The following is a 24,398-nucleotide window of genomic DNA, read 5'->3' as shown; positions in this document are numbered from 1 at the left end:
TAAAACCTTCACACTAACGAGGTTAAACTGACTGACATGCATTTGCTAGGTTTTGCCATGACTGAACCTCAGCCTGACTCCAGAAAGTCGAGCACGATCAGAAATGAATTTCACTTTCATTTCTCCCAATTATGATAATCTTTGTTTTTTTTTTAAATGACCAAGTTATAAATGAACATGAGTACTTGCTTTGATATCTTTCACACAGAAGAATATCTCAATATGCCTTACAGAGGCATTATTTTAACAGAGTTAAAGGAGATAGTGGGAGGGTGTCAAAACGTGGTCACAAAGGTGAGTTCTGTGGGATTTGGCAGAGTTGAAGTGGTTTGTCCATAGAATCCCAACAGTGCAGAGAAGGCCATTCGGCCCATCAAGTCTGCACCAACCCTTTGAAAGAACACCTTATCTAAGCCCTCTGCCCCCGCCCTATCCCCATAACCACCAAAATGCTCAGCTTTGTACTGTGGGAGGAGACAGAGTACTCTGAGGAAACACGCGCAGACAAGGGGAGAACATGCAAACTCCACACGGACATTCACCCAAGGCCAAAATTGAACCCAGGTACCTGGCACTGAGGCAGCAGTGCTAACCGTTCGTGAGGTAATTCCAGAATTGGGGTCTAGCTAACTGACAGCATGACAAAGTGAGGCAATTCATATGATACTGGAGTCTGAAGAATGGAGAGTTTAGTTGGGAGCAGAGGATGGTATTCGTCACAGGGATCTCTGGAGGGGTGGAGGCATGAGGCTTTTCTTGTCCTTAACTGGCTGGTTAAAAAGCTGTGCGGGAAGGGCAGCACGGTGGCCTAGTGGTTAGCACAGCTGCCTCACGGCGCTGAGGTCCCAGGTTCAATCCCGGCTCTGGGTCACTGTCCGTGTGGAGTTTGCACGTTCTCCCCGTGTCTGCGTGGGTTTCGCCCCCACAACCCAAAAATGTGCAGAGTAGGTGGATTGGCCACGCTAAATTGCCCCTTAATTGGAAAAAATAATTGGGTAATCTAAATTTATATATTTAAAAAAAAGCTGTGCGGGGAGCATGATGGGCTGTTAATTGGAGATGGGCTGTTAATTGGAGATGGGTTGTTAATTGGAGATGAGCAGGTTCCCATCCACCCCTTTCAAAATTGGAGTGAGTCTGGAAGCATCGTGATCCAGAAACAAGGGAATGAGAATTTAAAATTTCAAGCTCTAGGAGATCAGGACTCGATGTAGGTCAACAAGGACAGGGATGCTGAGCAAGGATAGGATGTGGAAGCAGAGTTTGAATGGGATGAGATTTACAGAGGGTGAGAATGGAAAGCCATTGGAACAGCAGAGTTTAGAGATGGCATGGATAGGTTTCAACGACTGAGATTTGGTATAAGCGGGCAAGGATGGAATTAGACAATGGCTAGGATATAGCTTGTGGATATTAAATGAAAATTGGAATGGAATGGATGACAAAGAGTGCTACGTTTTTGATGGGCTTCAGTTGATGGGTTAAGTGCTGGATAGCAGAGACATTATTAGCTACATATAAAAATTAATTGAAAGGGGAAATATGTCAGGGGACTGGTAGACTGCCTACCATGATTCCTGTATTTAAAAAGGGAAATTAATAAGTCCAGGGAACTATAAACCAATGAGCTTAACATTGTTGGTAAGAAATGAAATGGAATTCTTACTCGTATCCAGGAATATGAATATATACATCCAGGAACTGAAGATATAGCGCAATTTGTTTCCTAAGAGAAGTCCATGCTTGCCCAAACTTTTGAAGAAGTAACAGAATGGATCGGTTAATGTAATAGACATAATGGGCACTCATGCCAGCGTAAATGATAATGTAACATGGGGGTGGGCGGGGGGAATTATCAGGCATAGAGGCCTGATAATTCGATTTAAATTTCCCAATTTTGAATTTCTGGAATTCCGTTATTACTGGCATGGGGCGAGGACCTTTATGTCAGTGTGAAAGGTGATTTGGCGCTCTCATGGGTTTTTCTGCTCCCATTGCCTTTCATACCCAATATGGACAGGAGCTGAAAATCCTGGCCAGAGTAAGTCTCAAAGTATTGTGATCCAAGGGTGTCCTCCAGGAACATGATTTTTAAGTTGTGCCCGCAAACCTTTTTGACCCTAGTCTGTGTGTCCTCATCTGATATTCTAGCTGGTGTGTGCTCTGTAAGTTACAGCTGAAGAATCTCAACTAGGCACCCCTGCTGCTTGCATGTAAAAGGTCTCTCTGAATCTGCAAGAAAGTCAAGTCAGCAAAACCACAGTCAAAAGGAAGCAGGACAACTCTGTTCAGCTAACCTGCAGAACCAAGAATCTTCAAATCAACTTCTGAATTCAGCGCTACCTGAATCAACCATCTCAATGCCAGCAATTTTTCAACATCTACTCATGGACAAGCCAAGGACTGATTTGTATATATTTTATAAAATTTTTACTTTTGGGCTAATTTCACTTTTGGGCTAATTTCTCGTATCTAATAAGTGCATATGTATGTTGTGTTTAATTATTTTCTCGTGTTTTAGTAACAAATCAACTAACTGGGTGGGGGGAATTTTCTGCATATTTTCAGCGGACAGGAATGGTGGGGAATCGAGCAGGAGTCCCAAAATTAATTTACACTGGTGGGATTTCCCCGCTCATTGTTCCCCCACATTGGACTGCCCATTCGCACACTGACATGAACCAATTACGACGGGTCCCCCTTGACATGCACCTAGCGCTGGAGGATCATAGGTGAGGACAGCCCAAGGGGGGAGAGGGTGATGCCCAGGCAGCACCCTGGCACTGCCCCCTGCTACTGCCTGTGAACTGTCAAGGGGCAGTGTCAGGGAGGGTTCCGTGTCCGTGAGGGGTTTCTTTCGTGGGGTGTTCCACAGTGGGGCGGGGGATATTCTATGGTGGTAGGGGGTTCCTTTTTATAATTTTTTTTTTACATCCGCGTGCCCTTTCAGGAGCGTGAGCTGCCGCCAGCATGTTGTTGTGGGACTCCTGTTTTTTTTGACTGAGTGCCAAAAAAATATGGCGGGAAAAGCCAGTTGTGCAACCGACAGGCAAGCCCCCTCTTCTGTCTGAGCTGACACTTAGTCAAAAAATGGCAATAAACCGCTCACACATAGATCATAGAATTTACAGTGCAGAAGGAGGCCATTCAGCCCATCGAGCCTGCACTGGCCCTTACAAAGAGCACCCTACTCAAGTCCACGTATCTACCCTATGCCCCAACCTAGTAACCCACACTTAACCTTTTTGGACACTAAAGGGTATTTAGCATGGCCAATCCACCTAACCCGCACATCTTTGTGCCTGGGCAGCACGGTAGCACAAGTGGATAACACTGTGGCTTCACATCGCCAGGGTCTCAGGTTTGATTGTCCGCTGGGTCACTGTCTGTGCGGAGGCTGCCCGTTCTCCCCGTGTCTGCGTGGGTTTCCTCCGGGTGCACCGGTTTCCTCCCACAGTCCAAAGACGTGCAGGTTAGGTGGATTGGCCATGATAAATTGCCCTTAGTGACCAAAAAGGTTAGATGGGGTTATTGGGTTAAGGGGATAGGGTGGAAGTGAGGGCTTAAGTGGGTCGGTGCAGACTCGATGGACCGAAAGGCCTCCTTCTGCACTGTATGTTCTATCTTTGGACTGTGGGAGGAAACTGGAGCACCCAGAGGAAACTCCCGCAGACGCGGGGAGAACGTGCAGACTCCGCACAGACAGTGACCCAGCGGGAATCGTGCCTGGAACCTTGGAGCATTAAAGCAACTGTGCTAACCTGAATGGTACCGTGCTGCCCAACTCAAGAAAGCCTGGTTAAATTAGCTCCTTTAAAAACTTAAGTATATTTGGACTAGGAGCAGGTATCCACGACGTAAGGGCCCCCTTTTTAAATTAACTTTGTTATAACCGATCGAGAGGTCTGACTAAAGCTGGGGAGCCAGTTCATTCCTCCTCACCCAGGCATGGTCCAGAATCATAACAAATTGAGGGGACCTCACCCAGGGACTGGTCGCAACAGTTGCCACCTGAAAATTAAGTTTTAGGTTTTTCTGCTTCCCTTATTGTGGAGCCAGGAGGAACAGAAATGCTCCTTCTGTCTCCACAATAAACCCATGCGCCCCTGCCAGCAACTAATTGCAACGACACATGTCCCACTCATTCCTAACTGCAGTTCAAATCTGATACTACACCAGCATTTGGGCACAATCTAATCTCTAAACCACCGTGTCCTATGATTTAATCTGTTCACCAGCGTTGTGTAAAATCTGATAAGGTTGAGCCTATCTCTGCAAATACATTGCAGACAGTCTTAGTCTTCTAGTTCATGGCCTTTTGCCAACATATAAGCACCCAGATTGATAACATGTGACAGCTCATGCAATTTATCCAGTTTATCCTTACCTGAAGCATGTATATAAGGAGCTCAGAAAGGCCATTGAATGCTGAGCAGTAGACTGCAGGGTCAAACAATATCAAACTTATAACCAGCAATCGCTCAACCGCATCAAAAAAGAAGTACTTAATCAAAATGTTTATTCCACTGCGAATGATACCTGGATACATCAGACTGTTGCAGGTGAGCATTAGAAATGGATGTTTTTAGTGCAAAGGATTTGTCTGAACTTCAAGTCAGCGTGTTCTATTATTGTAAGTGTGCTTTTAGTTTGTGATATCAGTATTTTTGCCATTCAAATGCACCCATAGCCAATTTATGCAGCAGTAAAATGCATCTTAAGAAATTAAATTAGTTTTTAGGAGATGCAGTGATCTGAGAAATATTTTTCCCGATGCTTTTGGCTGAGCATTTTGAAAGTTCTCTCTTCCCCCTCACTTCTCCTTCCCACAAAAAGGAGGTAAAATATATTTTATTCTGGATCATTGAGATCCATTTACTAAAATTTAGAAAATGTTGCAAAATAATCATAAATCCAAAATAAATGTCTTGCTGCATTCAGGCATTCTTGATGCTCTCTACATGAGGTATTCCAGAGTGCACATAAGAAACCACCAATATTAGACTGTTAACAGAACACTGCATGTCATTCACTACTGATACTTTTTAAAGAATTTCTGTTATTTTGAGTAATATCACAACATAAAAGCACCACAGCTTTCAATGTTGAAAAGGAAATCACAAAACTTGTGGTTACTAGTACTTTGAAGTGCTAAGCAATTTGTGAACACAAATGAAGGCAATTATGGTGGGAGCAAAGGTATTACAGATAAAATATCTTTTAAATTGGAATTTTACAATGCATAGGGTCGTACTTTTGTGTAGCATCATAAATAGTGCTTCCAAAATCACTATTTGACTGAATAGCAGTCAGGACTGGATAGCGTTAATACAATGATAATATTCGGAATGCATGTTGTTCCTTCTGTTGAGCTTCTCAGTTTAACACTGTAATTCTCACTATGTAGTTATTCCTCACAGCAGCTGTTCAGGTGTTCTTTGACTCTCAGAGATAGATGAGGGCTTAATATTTGGAAAGAGAATAGTCACGGTTGATAGCTCACATACAGTCAGTGATAAATTAAAGAGAAAAGAAAACTGTGACTGGTGGAAATCTGAAATAGGAACAGAAAATCCGAAAAGCGTGCATCCTGTCAGTTAGCTTTTAAAATAAAAAATGGCAAACTAATATGGTGGAATCCTTTACCTGAATTGTACATTAATATTCATTTCCAGCAGTAACTCCAGTGGTTGCCTTAATCCAACTGTAACTAGTAACTGAAACACTCCTAAATTTGGATCTTATATTTTCATTTTGGTAGCTGATGCCAAGTTGGGTCGCCTGTAGACAGTTCAGTAAAAGTGGGGGAAATTAACTCATTTGGTACCTATTTATTTTTCCATTCAATGCTACATTTTTCATGTCACTCAGAATCGTCTCATTGTATGTGGACATCAGAAACGCTTCATATGCAAAAACCTTTTTACAGTGCAATACTTGTTATTTTGCACACAGCAAGAGTCAACAATCAATCATGGAAGGTTAATCTGTGCTGTACTAATCAGTTAGTCTCGGTTTTTTTGGTACTGGTAAAAGGAGGAATGCCGGCTATCGCTTGTGCGCATCGCGGACAGAGACTGCTGGGAGAGGCCTCCAGCGAGGTTCCCAACAGGCTCCACACCTCCCAAGATGCTCCGAAGTCCCGCGAGATGTCGAAGTCGGAGCTTCGCTACAAATGGGTGACACCAAATGACTCTTGTGGAAGTAGGTCGTACACCTACTTACGACCTACCTGCGCGGGATTCGGTGGCCTCCCACGTTTCCTTGGTCTCCCCTGTGAGGCTGCAGCCGGGCACCGATCAGTGCTGGTCCACACAAAAGTGGACCAGGCGGAATAGCATCGGGCCAGCGGAGACCCCAGGGTGGTCACGGTAAGTGCAGAATGGCTCCCCTGGCCCTCCCCCTGGAATGCGGGCACTTTGGCACTACCCATCTGGCACCTTGGCACTGCCAGCAGGAGCACTTTGAGCGCCAGGGTGGCACTGCCAAGGGTCAGGCAACAAGGGGGGTCATACCATGAAATGAGGGTGGGGGGAGGTTTGAAGGGTGGGTGAGTGCAGGGCAGGTAAGTACTGGGAGGTTGGGCGAGTGATGGGTGGGGAATCCTAGAAGGAAGGGGGTGCTGTAAGGGGGCTTGGGGGGCCTGAAGAGGTTGGGCCCCCAGAGACCTGATAACAGAGTGTCCTCATTTGGAGAGTGTGGGGTAGTGCCCACCTGTGTGGGGGTGTGACATTGTCCATGGGTGGAGTGTGTGGGGGACCCACAAGCTCACTTAGAGATCGGGGGAACCTTTCAAAATGGCGGCCCGATCTCTGAGTTCAGCTCCCTAGTGCTAAAAGTGTGGGCTAAACCAGCGAGAACCTCCCCAGGACCCAAAAAAGTGACTAAGTGCCAGTGAATAGCGGTGGGGAACTCGCCGGTAATGCTGCTGGGAAAGTCCCTGAAAAACCCGCTACAAATTAACTTTTTTGGGGAGAATCAGGCTCTAAGTTGTAGTTTTGTATGAATGCTTCATCTACAGAAATGTAACAAGAATTACAATTAGTATTTGGAATACTTTTACACATAAATAACTGCTAAGCACCACATTATAAACCTGTTTATAGTGCCACAATAATAATAGTACAGGTAATAGTAATCTTTATCAGACTCCGCACAGACAGCAACCAAAGCTGGGAATCAAACCCGACTCCCTAGCACTGTGAAGCACCCGTGCTAACCAGTGTGCTACCGTGCCGCCCACAAAGTCGCCATGCTATTAATAATCAAAAATGTCTTATCTCACAAAGAACAGACAATTATCCATCCACTCTAAACCAATGATAATTGACAAGATTGCTGGTGGCTGTAAATAACACAGCTGCTAAAATCCAATGTTGTCTTTTAATTCTTTATCGGTTGTGGTACTTTTTGATAATGTGCTGAACTCACCTTCACTCGCCATACATGTCCTAGGAGTACAATCATGCCTGATAAATTCTGGGAAGATTATATGCTGAACAGATCAAATTTTTCCATGAGTTTGCAGCTTCCATTTTGTGTAAGACCCCTGGACCTATGCAGTTTCACCACTCCAGTTTTCTATCGCTGAAAGTTCTGTTTTCTTCATGTTGGACCTCTCGCACCATGGTTTGGACGAAATCTACCACCTCTCTGCAACATGGGTTAGATTATACAAATGGGTTCTTTAATCTTGTCTGCCTGGGTTTTTTTTTGTCTCTCTTTGTTGTGTTTCACAAGTGTTTAAGGCACCAACACTGGGCAGCAAACATCCAGAAATATAATACTAGCTGTCCTTTCCTGGATTTTGTAGGTCACCTGGTGGCTAGTGACCAATCATATGCTCCACTCAATCATTAAGTATAAAGCAAATAGAGCAGACAGAAGCAAACAAACAAACAGTTGTGTAAGAGAGACATTGGCATGAGCTGGAAATTTCCAGTTGGACTTTGAATACACAATATGCCTTTGCAATACAATTGCTTTCACTGGGGAAAGAGGAACAATATGCCTGTTTAGTTGGGTGAGCATTTAATAATAATAATCCTTATTATTGTCACAAGTAGGCTGACATTAACACTGCAATGAAGTTACTGTGAAAATCCCCCAGTCACCACACTCCAGCGCCTGTTCGGATACACAGAGGGAGAATTCAGAATGTCCATTTCACCCAACAAGCATGTCTTTCGGAACTTGTGGGAGGAAACCGGAGCACCCGGAGGAAACCCACGCAGACACGGGGAGAACGTGCAGACTCCGCACAGACAGTGACGCAAGCCGGGAATCGAACCTGGGACCCTGGCGCTCTGAAACAGCAGTGCTAACCACTGCTACTGTGCTGCCCTGTAAAAACATATCCCAAAGGCTTTGAATTCTTTGAATAGTTCATTCGCAACCACCTTAAAAGTTACTTGTCACCCAACATGGAGAAGCATTATGACAGGTATATCTTGGATTCATAAAGCACATCCATAAAGAACAGGTGCACCATTACTTCCTCCCCTGTGATAAGGTGAGCAGGTTTAGAAAATCCCACTAACATTGATCATCACAAATTAGCGCCTATCAGCATGGAGGACTCCATGACTTCACAGTCAATACTGGAGAGCCTCTTATGTCCCTTGCTGCTGAGAGTTGATCAATGCAAAAAGAATACTGCTACAGATTGGTACAGTGATATCCTCAGTATCGACTGTCATCCAGTTCTATGAAAATCGAGTAAATTACACCTAGCTATTGGCATAATAACACAAGACTCGCTTCAGACAACCCCTCAGATTAGATTTCCAGCATCATCCAGGAAGGTATTGCTGAAGCTACCAGGTGTCAATCATCTAAGGTATCTTCAGGTTAGAATTGCTCTGAGAAAATTCAAACAAAATATAAGTATGCTCCCATCATTTGGAGAAACTCTCTGCTCTCCAGTAAGAACACATCTCTACCTGGACTATTTTGACCTCAGTCTGCACCATTTTCATTGGAAGATAGAGTTCAAATCGACACCCTGGGCGGGATTCTCCCATGCCGCGCCATATGGGAGAATCGCCATTCACGCCATTTTTTCCCGCGGCGCCGGTCCGACTCCGTTCCGCCATTCTCCCAACCGGCAAGAACGGCGTCATCAAGGTCGGCACCGCACCTCCCGGAGATCGCCCGAGGTACTAAGTACGGCGATTCTCCGAGCCCCCCCGCTATTCAGCCGGCCGGATGGGCCGAAGTCCCGACGTCACCGTTCACCCTGGTAAATAAATTCGTTAGCCAGTTGTGCTGGCTGACGATGTGGAGGAAGGAAGTGAGTGGCCGGCCTCACCGTAGGCAGCAGGAGGTGGTGCTCATGGCCGGTGCTGGGGGGCGGTGGGAGGGTTCTCGGAGAAGGATGCCGCAAGGCCGGGAGGAGGAAGGAGCAAGGGCTGCAGGAAGGAGTGGAGAACGGAGCAGGGGGTGTGGAAATGAGGAGGGGGTGGAGGGAGGAGAAGGGCGTGTGGAAAGGAGGAGGGGCTGTGGAAAGGAGGAGGGGCTGTGGAAAGAGGAGGGGGGTGGAGGAAATGATGCCACCGTGCTGTTGGGGGGGCGCGATGGTGAGGGCGGGCAAGGTTACCCGCAGGAGCGACATGCCAGCCTGTTGTCTGGTCATATTGGTGATTAAATTAATCTGATGTTTCCAGAATTCAAATGATCATGAGAATTTAAATCTTCGAATCGCAGGGGAGTCTCACTTGTTCCTGCGCCTCCAACCTGGCATGGTGCTACCTCCCAGGTGGCGTCTCCCCCAGCGAGGTCCAGAGCTCTCTGCTCATGGACGGTGAGGGGGTGCAGCCCCCAGGTGGTCCCCCTGTCGTGCGGGAGGGGGGGGACCACCTGGGGGCTGAAAGCATCAGAGTTAGGCGGTTAGCATCAAGACGCGCAGATGTTGTCAACATTATGACTGGGTTGGGAACCTTGAGCACCACGCCATTGCAGCTCTCAGGGAGGTGTGTTGCCCATGTGGGTCGGGTACAACGTGGTGTCCCAAACTCCCCCCCCCCCCCCCCCCCCTCTGGCTCTGGCGCCACACCAACCGCGTTTCTCGCGGCCCCACTACTGGCCCCTTTTCAGGGCCTGAAACGCGATGGCTTTCACGACGGTGCCGATACTCTGCCTCATTATCGGAGAATCCCGCCCCCTTTGTCTGACAGTGTGCCAAAGAAAAACCGACATTATATCTTGGTCAATTCTGTTGTCGAAACAGAACTATTGATAGGATCATAGAATTCCTGCAGTTCTGAAACAGGTCATTTGGCCTATCGGGTCTGCACCAGCCTCCGAATGGGAACTCTACCACTCCCATCACCCTATCCCCATAGCCCTTGGCAAAATCAATAAGAACGGTAGTTTTCCTATAATGTAGAATACTAGATTTCCGTAGTCAGTGGGGACTCGGGGACCCACAAGAGGATTCCTGTCCACAGGGACTGAAAGTCCAACTAATTAGTGTTCTCCAAGGTTAGCTACTACTCCTTTCACAGTGTGCATAGTCTACTGTGCTGCAGAAGTTAAAATGCACAATTTTTATTTTAAAAGATATTTTAGTCCAAACATACACAACATCAACAGAATATAGTCCATCAAAACATAGTCCACAGTTTGTACAGTGTTTCCCCTTTATTCTTCCCCCCCCCCCCCCCCCCCCACGTGATGAACAGCTTCTCAAACAAGGTCATGAGCAGCCTCCAATGCCCCTTGAAACCCCCTTCTGACCCCCTCAACTCGAACGTAATCTTCTCCGTTTTGTTGTTTCAAATTGCCAGCATCTGCAATATTTTGCTTTTATTCTAAAACTCAATGTCATGGTCTCAGAGTAAGACAGATGAGAAATGTCTTCTTGCAAAGGGTTGTGAACCTTTGGAATTCTCTGTCCCAGAGTGCTGTGGTTGCTTAGTTGTTGGGAATATTCAAGATTGAGATTGATAGCTTTTTAGAAAGTGAAGGAATCGAGGGATATGGGGATAATACAGGACGGTGTAGTTGAGGTAGAAATTTTTATCAATGGCAGAGAAGGCTTGGAGGACTTATGTTCTTAAGCCCATTGCTTTTGGGTGTTCTGCTGTGCAGACAACATGAGTTTTATTTTATGTCAATCCTCTGGGACCTAGATCAGTATTATAGCTAACCTTCAACAAAAAAGATATTTTAAAAGCGGGTGCATAAATTAGAACATAGAACATAGAACACTACAGCGCAGTACGGGCCCTTCGGCCCTCGATGTTGCGCCGACCCGTGAAACCATCTGAAGCCTATCTGACCTACACTATTCCATTTTCATCCATATGTCTATCCAGTGACCACTTAAATGCCCTTAAAGTTGGCGAGTCTACTACTGTTGCAGGCAAGGCGTTCCACACCCCTACTACTCTCTGAGTAAAGAAACTGCCTCTGACATCTGTCCTATATCTCTCACCCCTCAATTTAAAGCTATGTCCCCTCGTGTTGGTCATCACCATCCGAGGAAAAAGACTCTCACTGTCCACCCTATCTAACCCTCTGACTATCTTATATGTCTCTATTAAGTCACCTCTCAGCCTTCTCCTTTCTAACGAAAACAACCTCAATTCCCTGAGCCTTTCCTCGTAAGACCTTCCCTCCATACCAGGCAACATCCTAGTAAATCTCCTCTGAACCCTTTCCAAAGCTTCCACATCCTTCCTGTAATGTGGTGACCAGAACTGCACGCAGTACTCCAGGTGTGGCCGCACCAGAGTTATGTACAGCTGCAGCATGACCTTGTGGTTCCGAAACTCAATCCCCCTGCTTATAAAGGCTAGCACACCATATGCCTTCTTAACAGCCCTATTAACCTGGGTGGCAACTTTCAGGGATTTATGTACCTGGATGCCGAGATCTCTCTGTTCATCTACACTACCAAGAATCTTGCCATTAGCCCAGTACTCTGCATTCCTGTTACTCCTTCCAAAGTGAACCACCTCACACTTTTCCGCATTAAACTCCATCTGCCACCTCTCAGCCCAGCTCTGCAGCTTATCTATGTCCCTCTGTATCCTATAACATCCTTCAGCACTATCCACAACTCCACCGACCTTCGTGTCATCTGCAAATTTACTAACCCATCCTTCTACACCCTCTTCCAGGTCATTTATAAAAATTACAAACAGCAGTGGCCCCAAAACAGATCCTTGCGGTACACCACTAGTAACTGAACTCCAGGATGAACATTTGCCATCAACCACCACCCTCTGTCTTCTTTCAGCTAGCCAATTACTGATCCAAACCGCTAAATCACCTTCAATTCCATACTTCCTTATTTTCTGCAATAGCCTACCATGGGGAACCTTATCAAACGCCTTACTGAAATCCATATACACCACATCAACAGCTTTACCCTGATCCACCTGTTTGGTCACCTTCTCAAAAAACTCAATAAGGTTTGTGAGACATGACCTACCCTTCACAAAACCGTGTTGAGTATCGCTAATCAACTTGTTCTTTTCAAGATGATTATATACCCTATCTCTTATAACCTTTTCCAACATTTTACCCACAACCGAAGTAAGGCTCACAGGTCTATAATTACAAGGGTTGTCTCTACTCCCCTTCTTGAACAAGGGGACAACATTTGCTATCCTCCAGTCTTCCGGCACTATTCCTGTCGACAAAGACGACATAAAGATCAAGGACAAAGGCTCAGCAATCTCCTCCCTGGCTTCCCAGAGAATCCTAGGATAAATCCCATCTGGCCCAGGGGACTTGTCTATTTTGACATTTTCTAAAATTGCTAACACCTCCTCCTTTTGAACCTCAATTCCATCTAGCCTGGTCGACTGAACCTGAGTGTTCTCCTCGACAACATTGTCTTTCTCCAGTGTAAACACTGACGAAAAATATCCATTTAATGCTTCCCCTATCTCCTCTGATTCCACACACAACTTTCCACTACTATCCTTGATTGGCCCTAATCTTACTCGAGTCATTCTTTTGTTCCTGATATACCTATAGAAAGCCTTAGGGTTTTCCTTGATCCTATCCGCCAACGACTTTTCGTGTCCTCTCCTCGCTCTTCTTAACTCTCCCTTTAGGTCCTTCCTGGCTAACGTGTAACTCTCAAGTGCCCTAACTGAGCCTTCATGTCTCATCCTAACATAAGCCTTCTTCTTCCTCTTGACAAGTGCTTCAACTTCCTTAGTAAACCACGGCTCCCTTGCTCGACAACTTCCTCCCTGCCTGACAGGTACATACTTATCAAGGACACGCAGTAGCTGTTCCTTGAAAAAGCTCCACATTTCGATTGTACCCATCCCCTGCAGTTTCCTTCTCCATCCTATACCTCCTAAATCTTGCCGAATAGCATCATAATTGCCTTTCCCCCAGCTATAATTCTTGCCTTGCGGTATATACCTATCCCTGCCCATTGCTAAAGTAAACATAACCGAGTTGTGATCACTATCACCAAAGTGCTCACCTACATCTAAATCTAACACCTGGCCGGGTTCATTACCCAGTACCAAATCCAATGTGGCCTCGCCCCTTGTTGGCCTGTCTACATACTGTGTCAGAAAACCCTCCTGCACACACTGCACAAAAACTGACCCATCTATAGTACTCGAACTATAGTATTTCCAGTCAATATTTGGAAAGTTAAAGTCCCCCATAACAACTACCCTGTTACTCTCGCTCCTGTCAAGAATCATCTTTGCAATCCTTTCCTCTACATCTCTGGGACTATTCGGAGGTCTATAGACAACTCCCAACAGGGTGACCTCTCCTCTACTGTTCCTAACCTCGGCCCATACTGCCTCAGTAGACGAGTCCTCAAACGTCCTTTCTACCGCCGTAATACTTTCCTTGATTAACAATGCCACACCCCCCCCCTCTTTTACCATCTTCTCTGTTCTTACAGAAACATCTAAATCCTGGAACCTGCAACAACCATTCTTGTCCCTGCTCTACCCATGTCTCCGAAATCGCCACAACATCGAGATCCCAGGTACCAACCCATGCTGGAAGCTCACCCACCTTATTCCGGATGCTCCTGGCGTTGAAGTAGACACACTTCAAACCAGCGTCCTGCTTGCCGGTGCCCTCTTTCGAACTTTTAACCCTATCCCTGACCTCACTACTCTCAACATCCTGTACACTGGGTCTACAATTTAGGTTCCCATCCCCCTGCTGAATTAGTTTAAACCCCCCCGAAGAGCACTAGCAAATCTCCCTCCCAGGATATTGGTACCCCTCTGGTTCAGGTGAAGACCATCCTGTTTGTAGAGGTCCCACCTACCCCAGAATGAGCCCCAATTATCCAGGAAACCAAAACCCTCCCTCCTGCACCATCCCTGTAGCCACGTGTTCAACTCCTCTCTCTCCTTATTTCTTACTTCGCTAGCACGTGGCACGGGTAACAACCCAGAGATAACAACTCTGTTTGTTCTAGCTCTCAGCTTCCACCCTAGCTCCCTGAATTTCTGTCTCAAATCCCCATCTCTCTTCCTACCTATGTCGTTGGTACCTATGTGGACCACGACTTGGGGCTGCTCCCCCTCCCCCTTAAGGATCCCAAAAATACGATCAGAGACATCACGAACCCTGGCACCTGGGAGGCAACACACCAACCGTGAGTCTCTTTCGTTCCCACAGAACCTCCTGTCTGTTCCTCTAACTATGGAGTCCCCAATGACAAGTGCTCTGTTCCTCTTCTCCCTTCCCTTCTGAGCAACAGGGACAGACTCTGTGCCAGAGACCTGCGCCCTATTGCTTACCCCTGGTAAGTCGTCCCCCGCAACAGTATCCAAAACGGTATACTTGTTATAGAGGGGAACGACCACAGGGGATCCCTGCACTGCCTGCCGGTTCCCTCTGCCTCCCCTGACGGTAACCCATCTACTTTCTTCTTTTACCTGAGGTGTGACTACCTCCCTATAACTCCTCTCAATAACCTCCTCCGCCTCCCGAATGATCCGAAGTTCATCCAGCTCCAGCTCCAGGTCCCTAATGCGGCTCTCGAGGAGCTGGAGTTGGGTGCACTTCCCGCAGATGTAGTCAGAAGGGACACGAGAGGTGACCCTTTCCTCCCACATTCTGCAGGAGGAACATTCAACTGCCCTAGCCTCCATTCCCACTGAACTAACTTCCCAACTACTGAAAAATAAAAAACTTGTTAGTTTAGCAATCCAACGGACAGAGCTTTTTTTTTGGTTAGAGGAGGAGGATGGGTGGGAGACACTACGTAAGTAGTGTTTCGGGTAAAGCTGTCACTCGAGAACAGCCCCTTCACAAACCACCTTCAACTTACGCTGACCGCACTGCACGTATGCAAATCTCCCCGGAGCAGCCAATCAGAAGCTCTGCTCTGCTGCCCTCTGCTGGATGCTCACCTTCCGTCTTGAAACCTTTGTGAAAAACTGCAGAAGACGTGTAGTTTGACAGAGAGATTGAGAAATTTTCTTTCCCTTTTTTTTTTAAATTTAGATTAGCCAATTATTTTTTCCAATTAAGGGGCAATTTAGCGTGGCCAATCCACCTACTCTGCACATTTTTGGGTTGTGGGGGCGAAACCCACGCAGACACGGGGAGAACGTGCAAACTCCACACGGACAGTGACCCAGAGCCGGGATCGAACCTGGGACCTCAGCGCCGCGAGGCGGTTGTGCTAACCACTAGGCCACCGTGCTGCCCTTTCTTTCCCTTTTAAGAAATTATTTGTTTGGCAAAGTGTAATTCAACTAAAATCTTTTAATGGGCATAATATCCCCTCACTTTTGAATGATAGTGATACTTATACCTAAACAGTCCTTCTGGTGGATCTGGATTAAATAATGCTTTGTGTCAATGGCTCTCACCAGAGATCAAAATAGGGGCAATATGAGGAAGTATAACTAATGCATGCGTCCTAATATTATCAGAGGGAGGACTATATTTCTGTGCCAGAAATTACTTGATGACTCTGCCCATCTGCTTAGTGCCACTGTGGAGATGCCCTTGGAATTTTCTCTCAGCCCCTCAGTAGCTGGTGTGCTTAAAGAGTTCATGTCCATAGTTACAAGCAATATCGAGAGGCAGCATCTCCATCTGCATGAGTACCCCGAGGACTAGCTCAAAAGTCTGCAAGCACAAATACACAACAGACCTCAACATAGGCTGAATTTTATCATTATTTCTGAGATGGCTCACTGCAACTTGGGCATCAACATTGCGAGCTTTTGTGCCTATTTTGATCGCAAAGGGATCCTTTTATATTTAAGCTATTTTGCAAATTGTCTCCCTGGGGTTTCGCTGGTTTCAGTTGGGTCATCAGTTTAGTCTCACCATTCAAATTTCTTTGAAGCGTTTTCTTATGTAAATCAACCTTAGTGTTTTCATAATATTGTGTTTCTACTCATAGAATTAGTAAAGCCCTGTTTGAGATTCAAAAAAAATTGATTTGGCATTCCAACGGGGAAGTCTTTTTCACTCAGACAAATCTTTTAACCTTAACTTGTTTTTTCCATTTTCACTTGAATTAATAAATTGATTACCTGGAGCAGGCCCAAGGCAAACAAGTGACTTAAGTAGCAGCTGATCAAATGAATGCATTGAGTGCATTTCACACTGCTGTGACCTTGCATCACATTCTACCCTTCTGACACAATTGTAGGATATGTTTGCAAACAACTAAAAACCTTTTATCAAGCATAGTTTCACAAAAATATAGATTGCTTTAAATTTGGGATACTTGTTGAACCAGAGTTTTTTGAAATGCGTGATATTCTGTTAGGAAACCTCTGCATTGCCCAGTGGTATCCCGGTGCGATGTCTTCAAGTCTCTGCATCCTCTCAGAGGTCAACAGGGACAATATGGCGCAGCATTTATGATTATTGTTGCCCCAAAGAAATAACAAAACCATAAACTATTGTTTACAAAGCTCTAGACTGCAAGCTGCAGCACTTTATGAAATGAATAGACTGGAGCCATGAGCCTCCCCCAATTATAATATGAAATATAGATCATTCCAAAGCTCTAGTACAGTGCAAACAACTGACAAGCAGAGGCAAAATGATGTTGATGATAACCAGATTTGGCTTATAAAATCAGTCAACACTCACCAACAGCGGGCAACACTACCAACCTAGAGCTTGGTTTCTGTTTTTTTAGAAATGGTTCAGTTACATCTTAATTCACCATGGTAAATTAATAACCAATCAGTGCTTGTGATTTCAATGATTACCTATTAGAGGTCCCAAAGTTTTAGATGTTAATTTTTTTTTCAATTTGAAGGGACATAAATGGCTCATGTGAAATAATTAATGTAAAATTAGAGATATGCATGGGTAATGGCCCATGTTGTTGGGAGGATTAGATTTACTGTGTGCTATTTGTAGAAAAATTGAAAATAAATTTCTAAATAATTACTTTACAAATTTCACTCACGACCTTGTATGTTATAATATTTGGTCTTGTTGAATTTTGAATGATTATTGCTGACAGTTGCCAGCAGTGGAGGTTATGGTGGGTACACCAGATTTGCTCTGTGTCTTTGCATGATTAAATCAACAGTGAAGAATCAGCATTTGTGATGAAACACCATAGATGATTAATTTTATGCTAATCTATAGTTGATTGCTCGCTTACTCTCACTATCTATTGACATAGAGTCATAGACTTTTTCAGCGCAGCAAGGGGCCTTACGGCCCATTGTGTCTGCGCCAGCCTTCAAGCACCTATCTATCAAGCACCTATCGGGCAGCACGGTGATTAACACTGTGGTTCACAGCCAGGGTCCCAGTATCGATTCCCGGCTGGGTCACTGTCTTGCGGAGTCTGCACGTTCTCCCCGTGTCTGCGTGGGTTTCCTCCGGGTGCTCCTTTTTCCTCCGACAAGTCCCGACAGACGTGCTGTTAGGTCATTTAGACATTCTGAATTCTCCCTCTGTGTACCCCAACAGGCGCCGGAGTGTGGGGCTTTTCACAGTAACTTCATTGCAATGTAAGCCTACTTATGACAGTAAAGATTATTATATTATTATTATTATATTTTCATCCAAAGGTCCATAGCCTTGGCGTCCACTATTGGTGTCCACTTGGCATTTCAAGTGCTCTCTAAATGCTTCTTAAATGTTGTGAGGGTTCCCACCTCTTGTCTTGAATAGACTCAATGACTGAGCACCCTTCAGGCAGTGAGTTCCAGATTCCCACCAAGAATGGAACTTATTCATTGTTCATCATTCTGAACAAATATCTATTTCAAACTGGTTGCTTGTAATATAACTGTGCTTAATTATTTTTTAAATTCTAATTAAAAGTGCCTTTAAACTTTAGTGCAATAAAATTAACTAATGATTGCATTTGCAACTTTTTTTGTCTTTTAGACACGATCTGCTGGCAAAGTGACACTGAGCAGCACAGACACATTGATGCATGGCACAGCCCTACTTCTTGGTCTGTTAGGTTTCAGCATGTCCTACTATAGTACACGGCAAATGCATCTTCAACATAAATCAATCTCTAGCTTTAAAACAGGAGCCTGATAAAGATGCAGACACTGAATGTTCACAAAGCAAAGAAGATGGCATTGCAATTGATGGCAAATGTTGACTGATTGTGCCTGATGTCTTAAGTTTAAAACACCAAAACAGCTGTTAATTAATTCCACTTGAGTTTTGTCCTGGCAAAGGCAACCGACCTTTAACCTATGGAGAGCATTACATTCTGAAATTCTGTAAAGATATATTTGAAGCTGAAACTAAGACAATGCCATATTGAAGTTAATTATGGAAAATGGAGGCAGTATGCCATACGGAAATGCTATCATTTACCATGATGACGATGCAAAGTCTGAAATCTATCCAAATGATTCCATTTTGCTATCCATAAAGGATTGAAGAAATGTTACAAAAAAAACATGACAACCTGTTTTTATCATCAACTTCTGAAAAATCTGAGATCTGGTCGGCCACATGCACCATAAGAACGTAAGGAGGAGAGACAGGCCATTTGGCCCTTCAAGCCTGCACTTTCGTTCAATAAGATCATGGCTGATCTTCTACCGCAGCTCCACCTTCCTACGCTGTTCCCATCCCTCGATTCCTATAATATCCAAAAATATGTTGATCTTTGTCTTGAATAGACTCAATGACTGAGCATCCACAACTCGTGGGTGGAGAATTCCGAAGATTCACAACCTTTTAGTGAAGAAATTTCACCTCCTCTCGGTCTGAAATGGCCTTCTAAATGACCTCATCGGAGCATCCCCTCCTGCAAAGAACCAATGTACTGATCCTTTATTGCATTCCCTCTAAGGCAAGACTGTCCTACATCAGCAAACTTCAACACTTTGAACTCAGTCCCTTCATTTAAGTTATTGATATTGATTATAAATAGCTGAGGCCCAAGTGCCTATCCTTGCAGTACACCACTGGTTACAGCCTGCCAAACGAAAAATATCCAGTTTATTCCTGTTGTCTGGTTTCTGTCTGTTAACTAATCTTTGATGTATTGTCCACAATCCCACAAGTCCTATTTTTCCTGCCCCTTCTTGAATAGCAGATTAACGTTTTCTGCCTTCCAATCTATGGAAGCCATTCTAAAAGCTGGAGAATCCTGGGAGTTTAAAACCAATCTATCTGCTATTTTTGTAGCCACCTCCTTTAGAACCCAACAACAAGTATTGAGGATTTGTCAGCTTCTAGTGCCATTCATTTCTCCAGTAAGATTTGTTTTTTTTTAAAGTTCATCAATCTCACTAGACCCTTCTCTAAGAGTCTATCTGAACTGTCTCTTGTGTCTCCCAATGTGAGGACAGATACATGGAATGTATTTCATATCTCTGCCTTTTCCTTGTTCTCCATTATAATTCACTGCCTGCCTGTAAATGACATGTTTACTTCCACGAATCTCTTCCTTTTTTTTCATACTTTTAAAATCAGTTTCCATGTATTTTTCGAGTTGACTCTCATCTTTTATTTTCTCTCTTCCCATCAATTTTCTTTTGGCTGTTCTTAGCTAAGATCTAAAATATTCCAAATCCCTGGAGTTAATATTCTTGGGCAACATTTTATGCCTTTTCCTTTAATTTAATGCTATATTTAATTTATCTTGTTCGCCACCATTGGACCACTTGTCGTGTGGTTTTTTTTATTCCTTAAGGGTTATGTTTTATATGTGTTGTGAATTATGATTTTTTTTTAAATGTTTGTCATTACATATGTACCATTGTATCTTTTCAAAGATACTATCAGAAAGATGTACATTGTTAGTATTCAATTGTTACATGGAATTAAACTTTTGTTAACAAGTAACAGTGCTGATAAATTTATGTGGGTTTGCAAGATTGTGGTGCCTCAGATTTTATTGTTCAGTCATATATTTCATTTTCCAACAACCATTAACAATATAGTTTCAAATGTAAACAGAGGCATAGAGATATAATGCTCTGCAATGGTAGATTTGACTGCTATTTCCAAAGATGTGCAGGTTAGGTGGATTGGCCATGCTAAATTGCCCTTGGTGTCCAAAAAGGTCAGGTAGGGTTACTGGGTGGAGGTGTGGACTTAAGTAGGATGCTCTTTCCAGGGGCCCTGCAGACTCGATGGGCCGAATGGCCTCCTTCTGTTCTGTAAATTCTATGATTCTATTTAATTGTCTTTCTGTTTAAAAGCCATTAACAACTCCAGATCATGAAATACTGAACCAAAGCACCGCAGCAAAAGCATAGCAGAAAAAGAGTAATCACCATTAATTAGAGGACAGAGCAGCAGAAAGATGCAAAACTTTACCTTACAAGGTAAAAACAAAAGTTCAATTTTGCATCAAGTTCCTCTAGTGACACCTGGAGATGGAAAGCTGTAATTGCAAGATATAAACGACAACTCAACCTCACAATTAGAAAGAAAAGCAAATTTTTACAGAAATATATTTTAATTTGCCTGGGTACTGTGAGGCAGTAAAACAATCTTTGTGTTTTACTTCATTATTTTACACAATAGCTTACCGCAACAAAATCTATATTTCACCCAAAATGTCATGAGGAAACAAGAACCAAAGGTTGAATAACTATTATTTGCATTGCCTGAGTTAGGAATACCCTGCAGCATGATGGCATAAACAGGATGCTGTGTATCATCTGAGCTCCAAATATGAAATAAAATTAATAATACAGGAAAACACTTAGTTCTTTGCCTTTCTAGTTCTTACTGCTAACAAATTATGTGTTTACCATTTTCCTTTATTTAAAATCCAATTTTTTTTACAAGTCAGGTAATTGGATAAATGTAGACCGCTGTTTTAAAGGCAAACTGTGAGGCAGGCTAAACAAGAATGCTTTAATTTTCACGTGTTGCTATGAGGCCTTTAGTGTGAGTATTTGTTGCTCAATTTCTAAATAATCCTGATGAAGAATGGAAACATTTACTGTGGCATGTCTCTCTGACCATTTGTAATTACAAAGAGCAGCCATAAAGGAATTTTGCTGACTTGAGCAAAGTTCAATCAGCTTTTGATCAGGACACATGAAAAGTTAGCTCTGGATTTCAACCTCTGGCAGAGAATCCTGACTTCTAGAGCGGGCCGGGTGGGGGAGCCCGGGAGTGGTTGGGGGGGGTGCATAAGTTGTATCTCTCGGTTGCCCTTTCAACCATTATGTTACCACATCAGGTTAGGAGAGGAAGCTACACCTCAATCTATAACAATAACGGACACTTCACACAGGTTGTACTATAACGGGTGTTAGACATCACGCAGGAACTGGGAGAAGAAGGTTCGCGAAAGTGGCAATTACAAAGAAGTGACTGAAGACGAGTGGGTTTGAGGTCAGAATTGTGCAAGGCTATAATAGCCTAAAGTTCAACCATATCGTGGAGTGAAGGGAATGCACAGCAGTTCCTTCTCACAAGACCAAAGGCTGTGAGTTGAAAAATAGGGCTGGAGGGGGATTGAAGAGTCAAAGTAACTCACAGGGTTGAAAGGATTTATATCGGAGGATGAGAATTTAAAATTCAATGGGATTGGTGATGGGGATCTAGTGAATGTGAGGAAGAATGGGAGTAATGGCTGACTAGAATTTAGTATGGGTTAGAATGTGGATGTTGATGATCTGGATAAGTTGGAGTTTGTGTATGGTAGCGGCCTGCGAGGCATTGAAGTCAAGCCTGGGAGTGATATTGGATACAATTTATAGCAGCCATTGGGTCGGGAGGGAGGGACCGAGGTGGGTGATGTATTATTTACAGTAGCCAAATAAACAATATTTACAGAAGTTATATACTACAGATGTGAGAAATCAGAAATGAAAGCAGAAATTGCTGAAAATACTCGGACATCATCTGTAGAGACAGAAACTGAGTTAACAAGATACAAAATGCAGATAAGCCAGCAGAGCTACTGAAACAGATTGCCTTCCAGTAGGTGCATGCTGCCACCACCACCGACCTATGGCATAGCCCGCACAGTGCAACATCTTGAGAAGGATGGTCACATGGGCATAGGCTGAGAATGCTAGAAACAACTGAATACATCTTATCACAAAGCCACACAGCCGCATTGGCACATGTGACAGCCACTCAATAAACCTGGACCACACCGGCCCTTTTAATCAATTTGCACATCAAAGATCAAAGTTCAGTTGTGAGATAGGCCCTGCATAATGTTACATAAAGAACCAGGCATCCAACTTGTAAGTAAGGTAATTTTCAATAACTTCTGCAAATACAAATTGTTTTGAAGTAGTCTGTAGTACCTCTGTTCTGTGGCATTACGGGTGATGGAGCAGAAGGGGTGCAAGACCAGCCCAGCATGATGCCCTCTGCCAATTTGGAGTGGATTTCTCCATATTCCTTGACAATTTTAGGAGACTGCCTCTCAGGCGAGCCAATGCACACATCATCTCGATGTGATCCTATCAACATTTTCCTGTACGTCATCTCATTGAGGTTCTCTTATGAGTTCTCTGTAGCCAAACCCGTCTGTGATGTTGCCTTCCAGTAAACTGGCACACCAACCATCATTTCCCCTGGCTTAGATGCACCTTAGATGCATGGTGACTCAGCACATGCTGATCGCAACTCTATCAACCTGGAAGCTATGTGTGGTGCCAGTATCTGTGACAGGGGCTGTGCAAGTTTGATCAAATAATGGCTCTTCAGCAGTGCAGAACTTTTTTCTCCTCAGGTTGCTGTGACTGGGCAGGGGGCAGCTCTTGGGTGCTTGCAAGCAAGAAATCATAAGGGGAAGTTGGAGTGAGGGGAGTGGGGTGGAAAGCAAATGATCCATGAACACACCATCAGCACCTTGCTCGGTATGTCAGATAGCAAAATGAGGGTGAGCTGGGAGTTGCAGAAGGCATTACCATACATCATCCTCAATGTTCTCAGTGACAGCAGATAACATGCGGTTACTCACAGCTGGTTCCGCAATGCTGAGAACCATCTTCTCCAGAGGATTCAGGGGATGGAGGTGTACTTCTCTGCCCTGTACCCTTCATGTCCTGCAAAAGAAAGGGCAGAATGTCAGTGTTTCTGTTACACGGTGTTATGTTTTCCATAGTTGAATAGTTAGAGGTATGTGGGGAAGTGTGAAGTGGAGTATCTGGATGCAAGGTGTGTGTCCTGAGTGCTGGACTGCTGGTGGCTGATTGACAGGGGGTGTGATATATTGAACAGTGAGAGGCTGGTGGTGTGAGTATGAGACGCTATTATGAAGATGCATTCACTGAACTTGACTACTCATTAGACTTTGTGTGTCATTGCTGACAGCTCCTCAGGTCCAGATACAAATGATTGACTTCCCTGGATACCTGTTTCCACTCCTTTCTAAGGGTTGTCCTTGCTGGTCTCCTGGCCCTCCATGTCTCTCCTCCACACCATCTCCACTGCAAAGTCCTCCAATGCCCCATTATTGTGATCCTGGAGCCCCCTCTCTGCCTAGTTCCAGTTTCCTTATTTAGAATTGCAGCAGTGGTATTCAGCAACAGGCTCCTGGCATTTACTGCACCTTCCCTTTAAGAGGTTAAAGCTATATTTTAAAACAAAAGACTTGCTGCACCTCATGCAATCAGCACAACACTGTTAGGCTCCCGACTGAGCCCAGGCACAGCCAGTAGAGCAGGAGCCATTCAGCCCAATGCAACTGTCATGTAAATGGTGTGACATCGGCAGGTTTGCGTGCTGCTTACCTCTACCAGAACCAATGCGGGCAGGTCACAAATTGCAACCACTGTGTCTGAATAACGGCACAAACTAATTTTTAGTCCAATATTTCAGGTCGATGCATTTTTGTCTGAACTGAAAATGTTAGAAATGCAACAATTTTTTAACAGGAAATAATTAGTTTGGGGAAAGAACAAAAGAGAAAGAATGCAACAAGTTGAAAGGCAAAAGAGCTTAAATGACAACAAACTGATGGTGCAAAGCAATAGGTGCTAATAGGGATAAGCAAAGAA

At 44.3% G+C, this 24,398-nt stretch overlaps 1 protein-coding gene and 1 long non-coding RNA gene across 7 annotated transcripts in view; one reads left to right on the top strand and one right to left on the bottom strand.

Annotated features, from left to right (window-relative positions):
• LOC119967625 overlaps window positions 1-7,736 on the bottom strand; it is a 59,715-nt gene extending 51,979 nt beyond the window's left edge. For all 3 annotated transcript variants that reach the window (XR_005461032.1, XR_005461031.1, XR_005461033.1), the window contains exon 1: window positions 7,432-7,736. This is a non-coding gene — a long non-coding RNA (uncharacterized LOC119967625). The remainder of the gene's footprint in view (window positions 1-7,431) is intronic.
• Window positions 1-21,127, top strand: part of LOC119967623 (glutamate-rich protein 1) — a 90,146-nt gene extending 69,019 nt beyond the window's left edge. For 2 of the 4 annotated variants that reach the window (XM_038800398.1, XM_038800397.1), the window contains one exon: window positions 18,334-21,127. In XM_038800398.1, the coding sequence (XP_038656326.1) occupies window positions 18,334-18,492 (159 nt within the window). In that variant the 3' untranslated portion in view covers window positions 18,493-21,127. Of the gene's footprint in view, window positions 1-2,151; window positions 2,421-4,389; window positions 4,563-18,333 lie in introns of those variants that run through there. The other 2 variants (XR_005461030.1, XM_038800399.1) reach the window with 2 other exon arrangements.
• Window positions 21,128-24,398: the final 3,271 nt, after the last annotated feature.

This window comes from Scyliorhinus canicula, chromosome 6 (assembly GCF_902713615.1).
Source record: "Scyliorhinus canicula chromosome 6, sScyCan1.1, whole genome shotgun sequence".
Lineage (NCBI taxonomy): Eukaryota > Metazoa > Chordata > Chondrichthyes > Carcharhiniformes > Scyliorhinidae > Scyliorhinus > Scyliorhinus canicula.
This window is presented reverse-complemented; position numbering and strand designations above follow the sequence as displayed.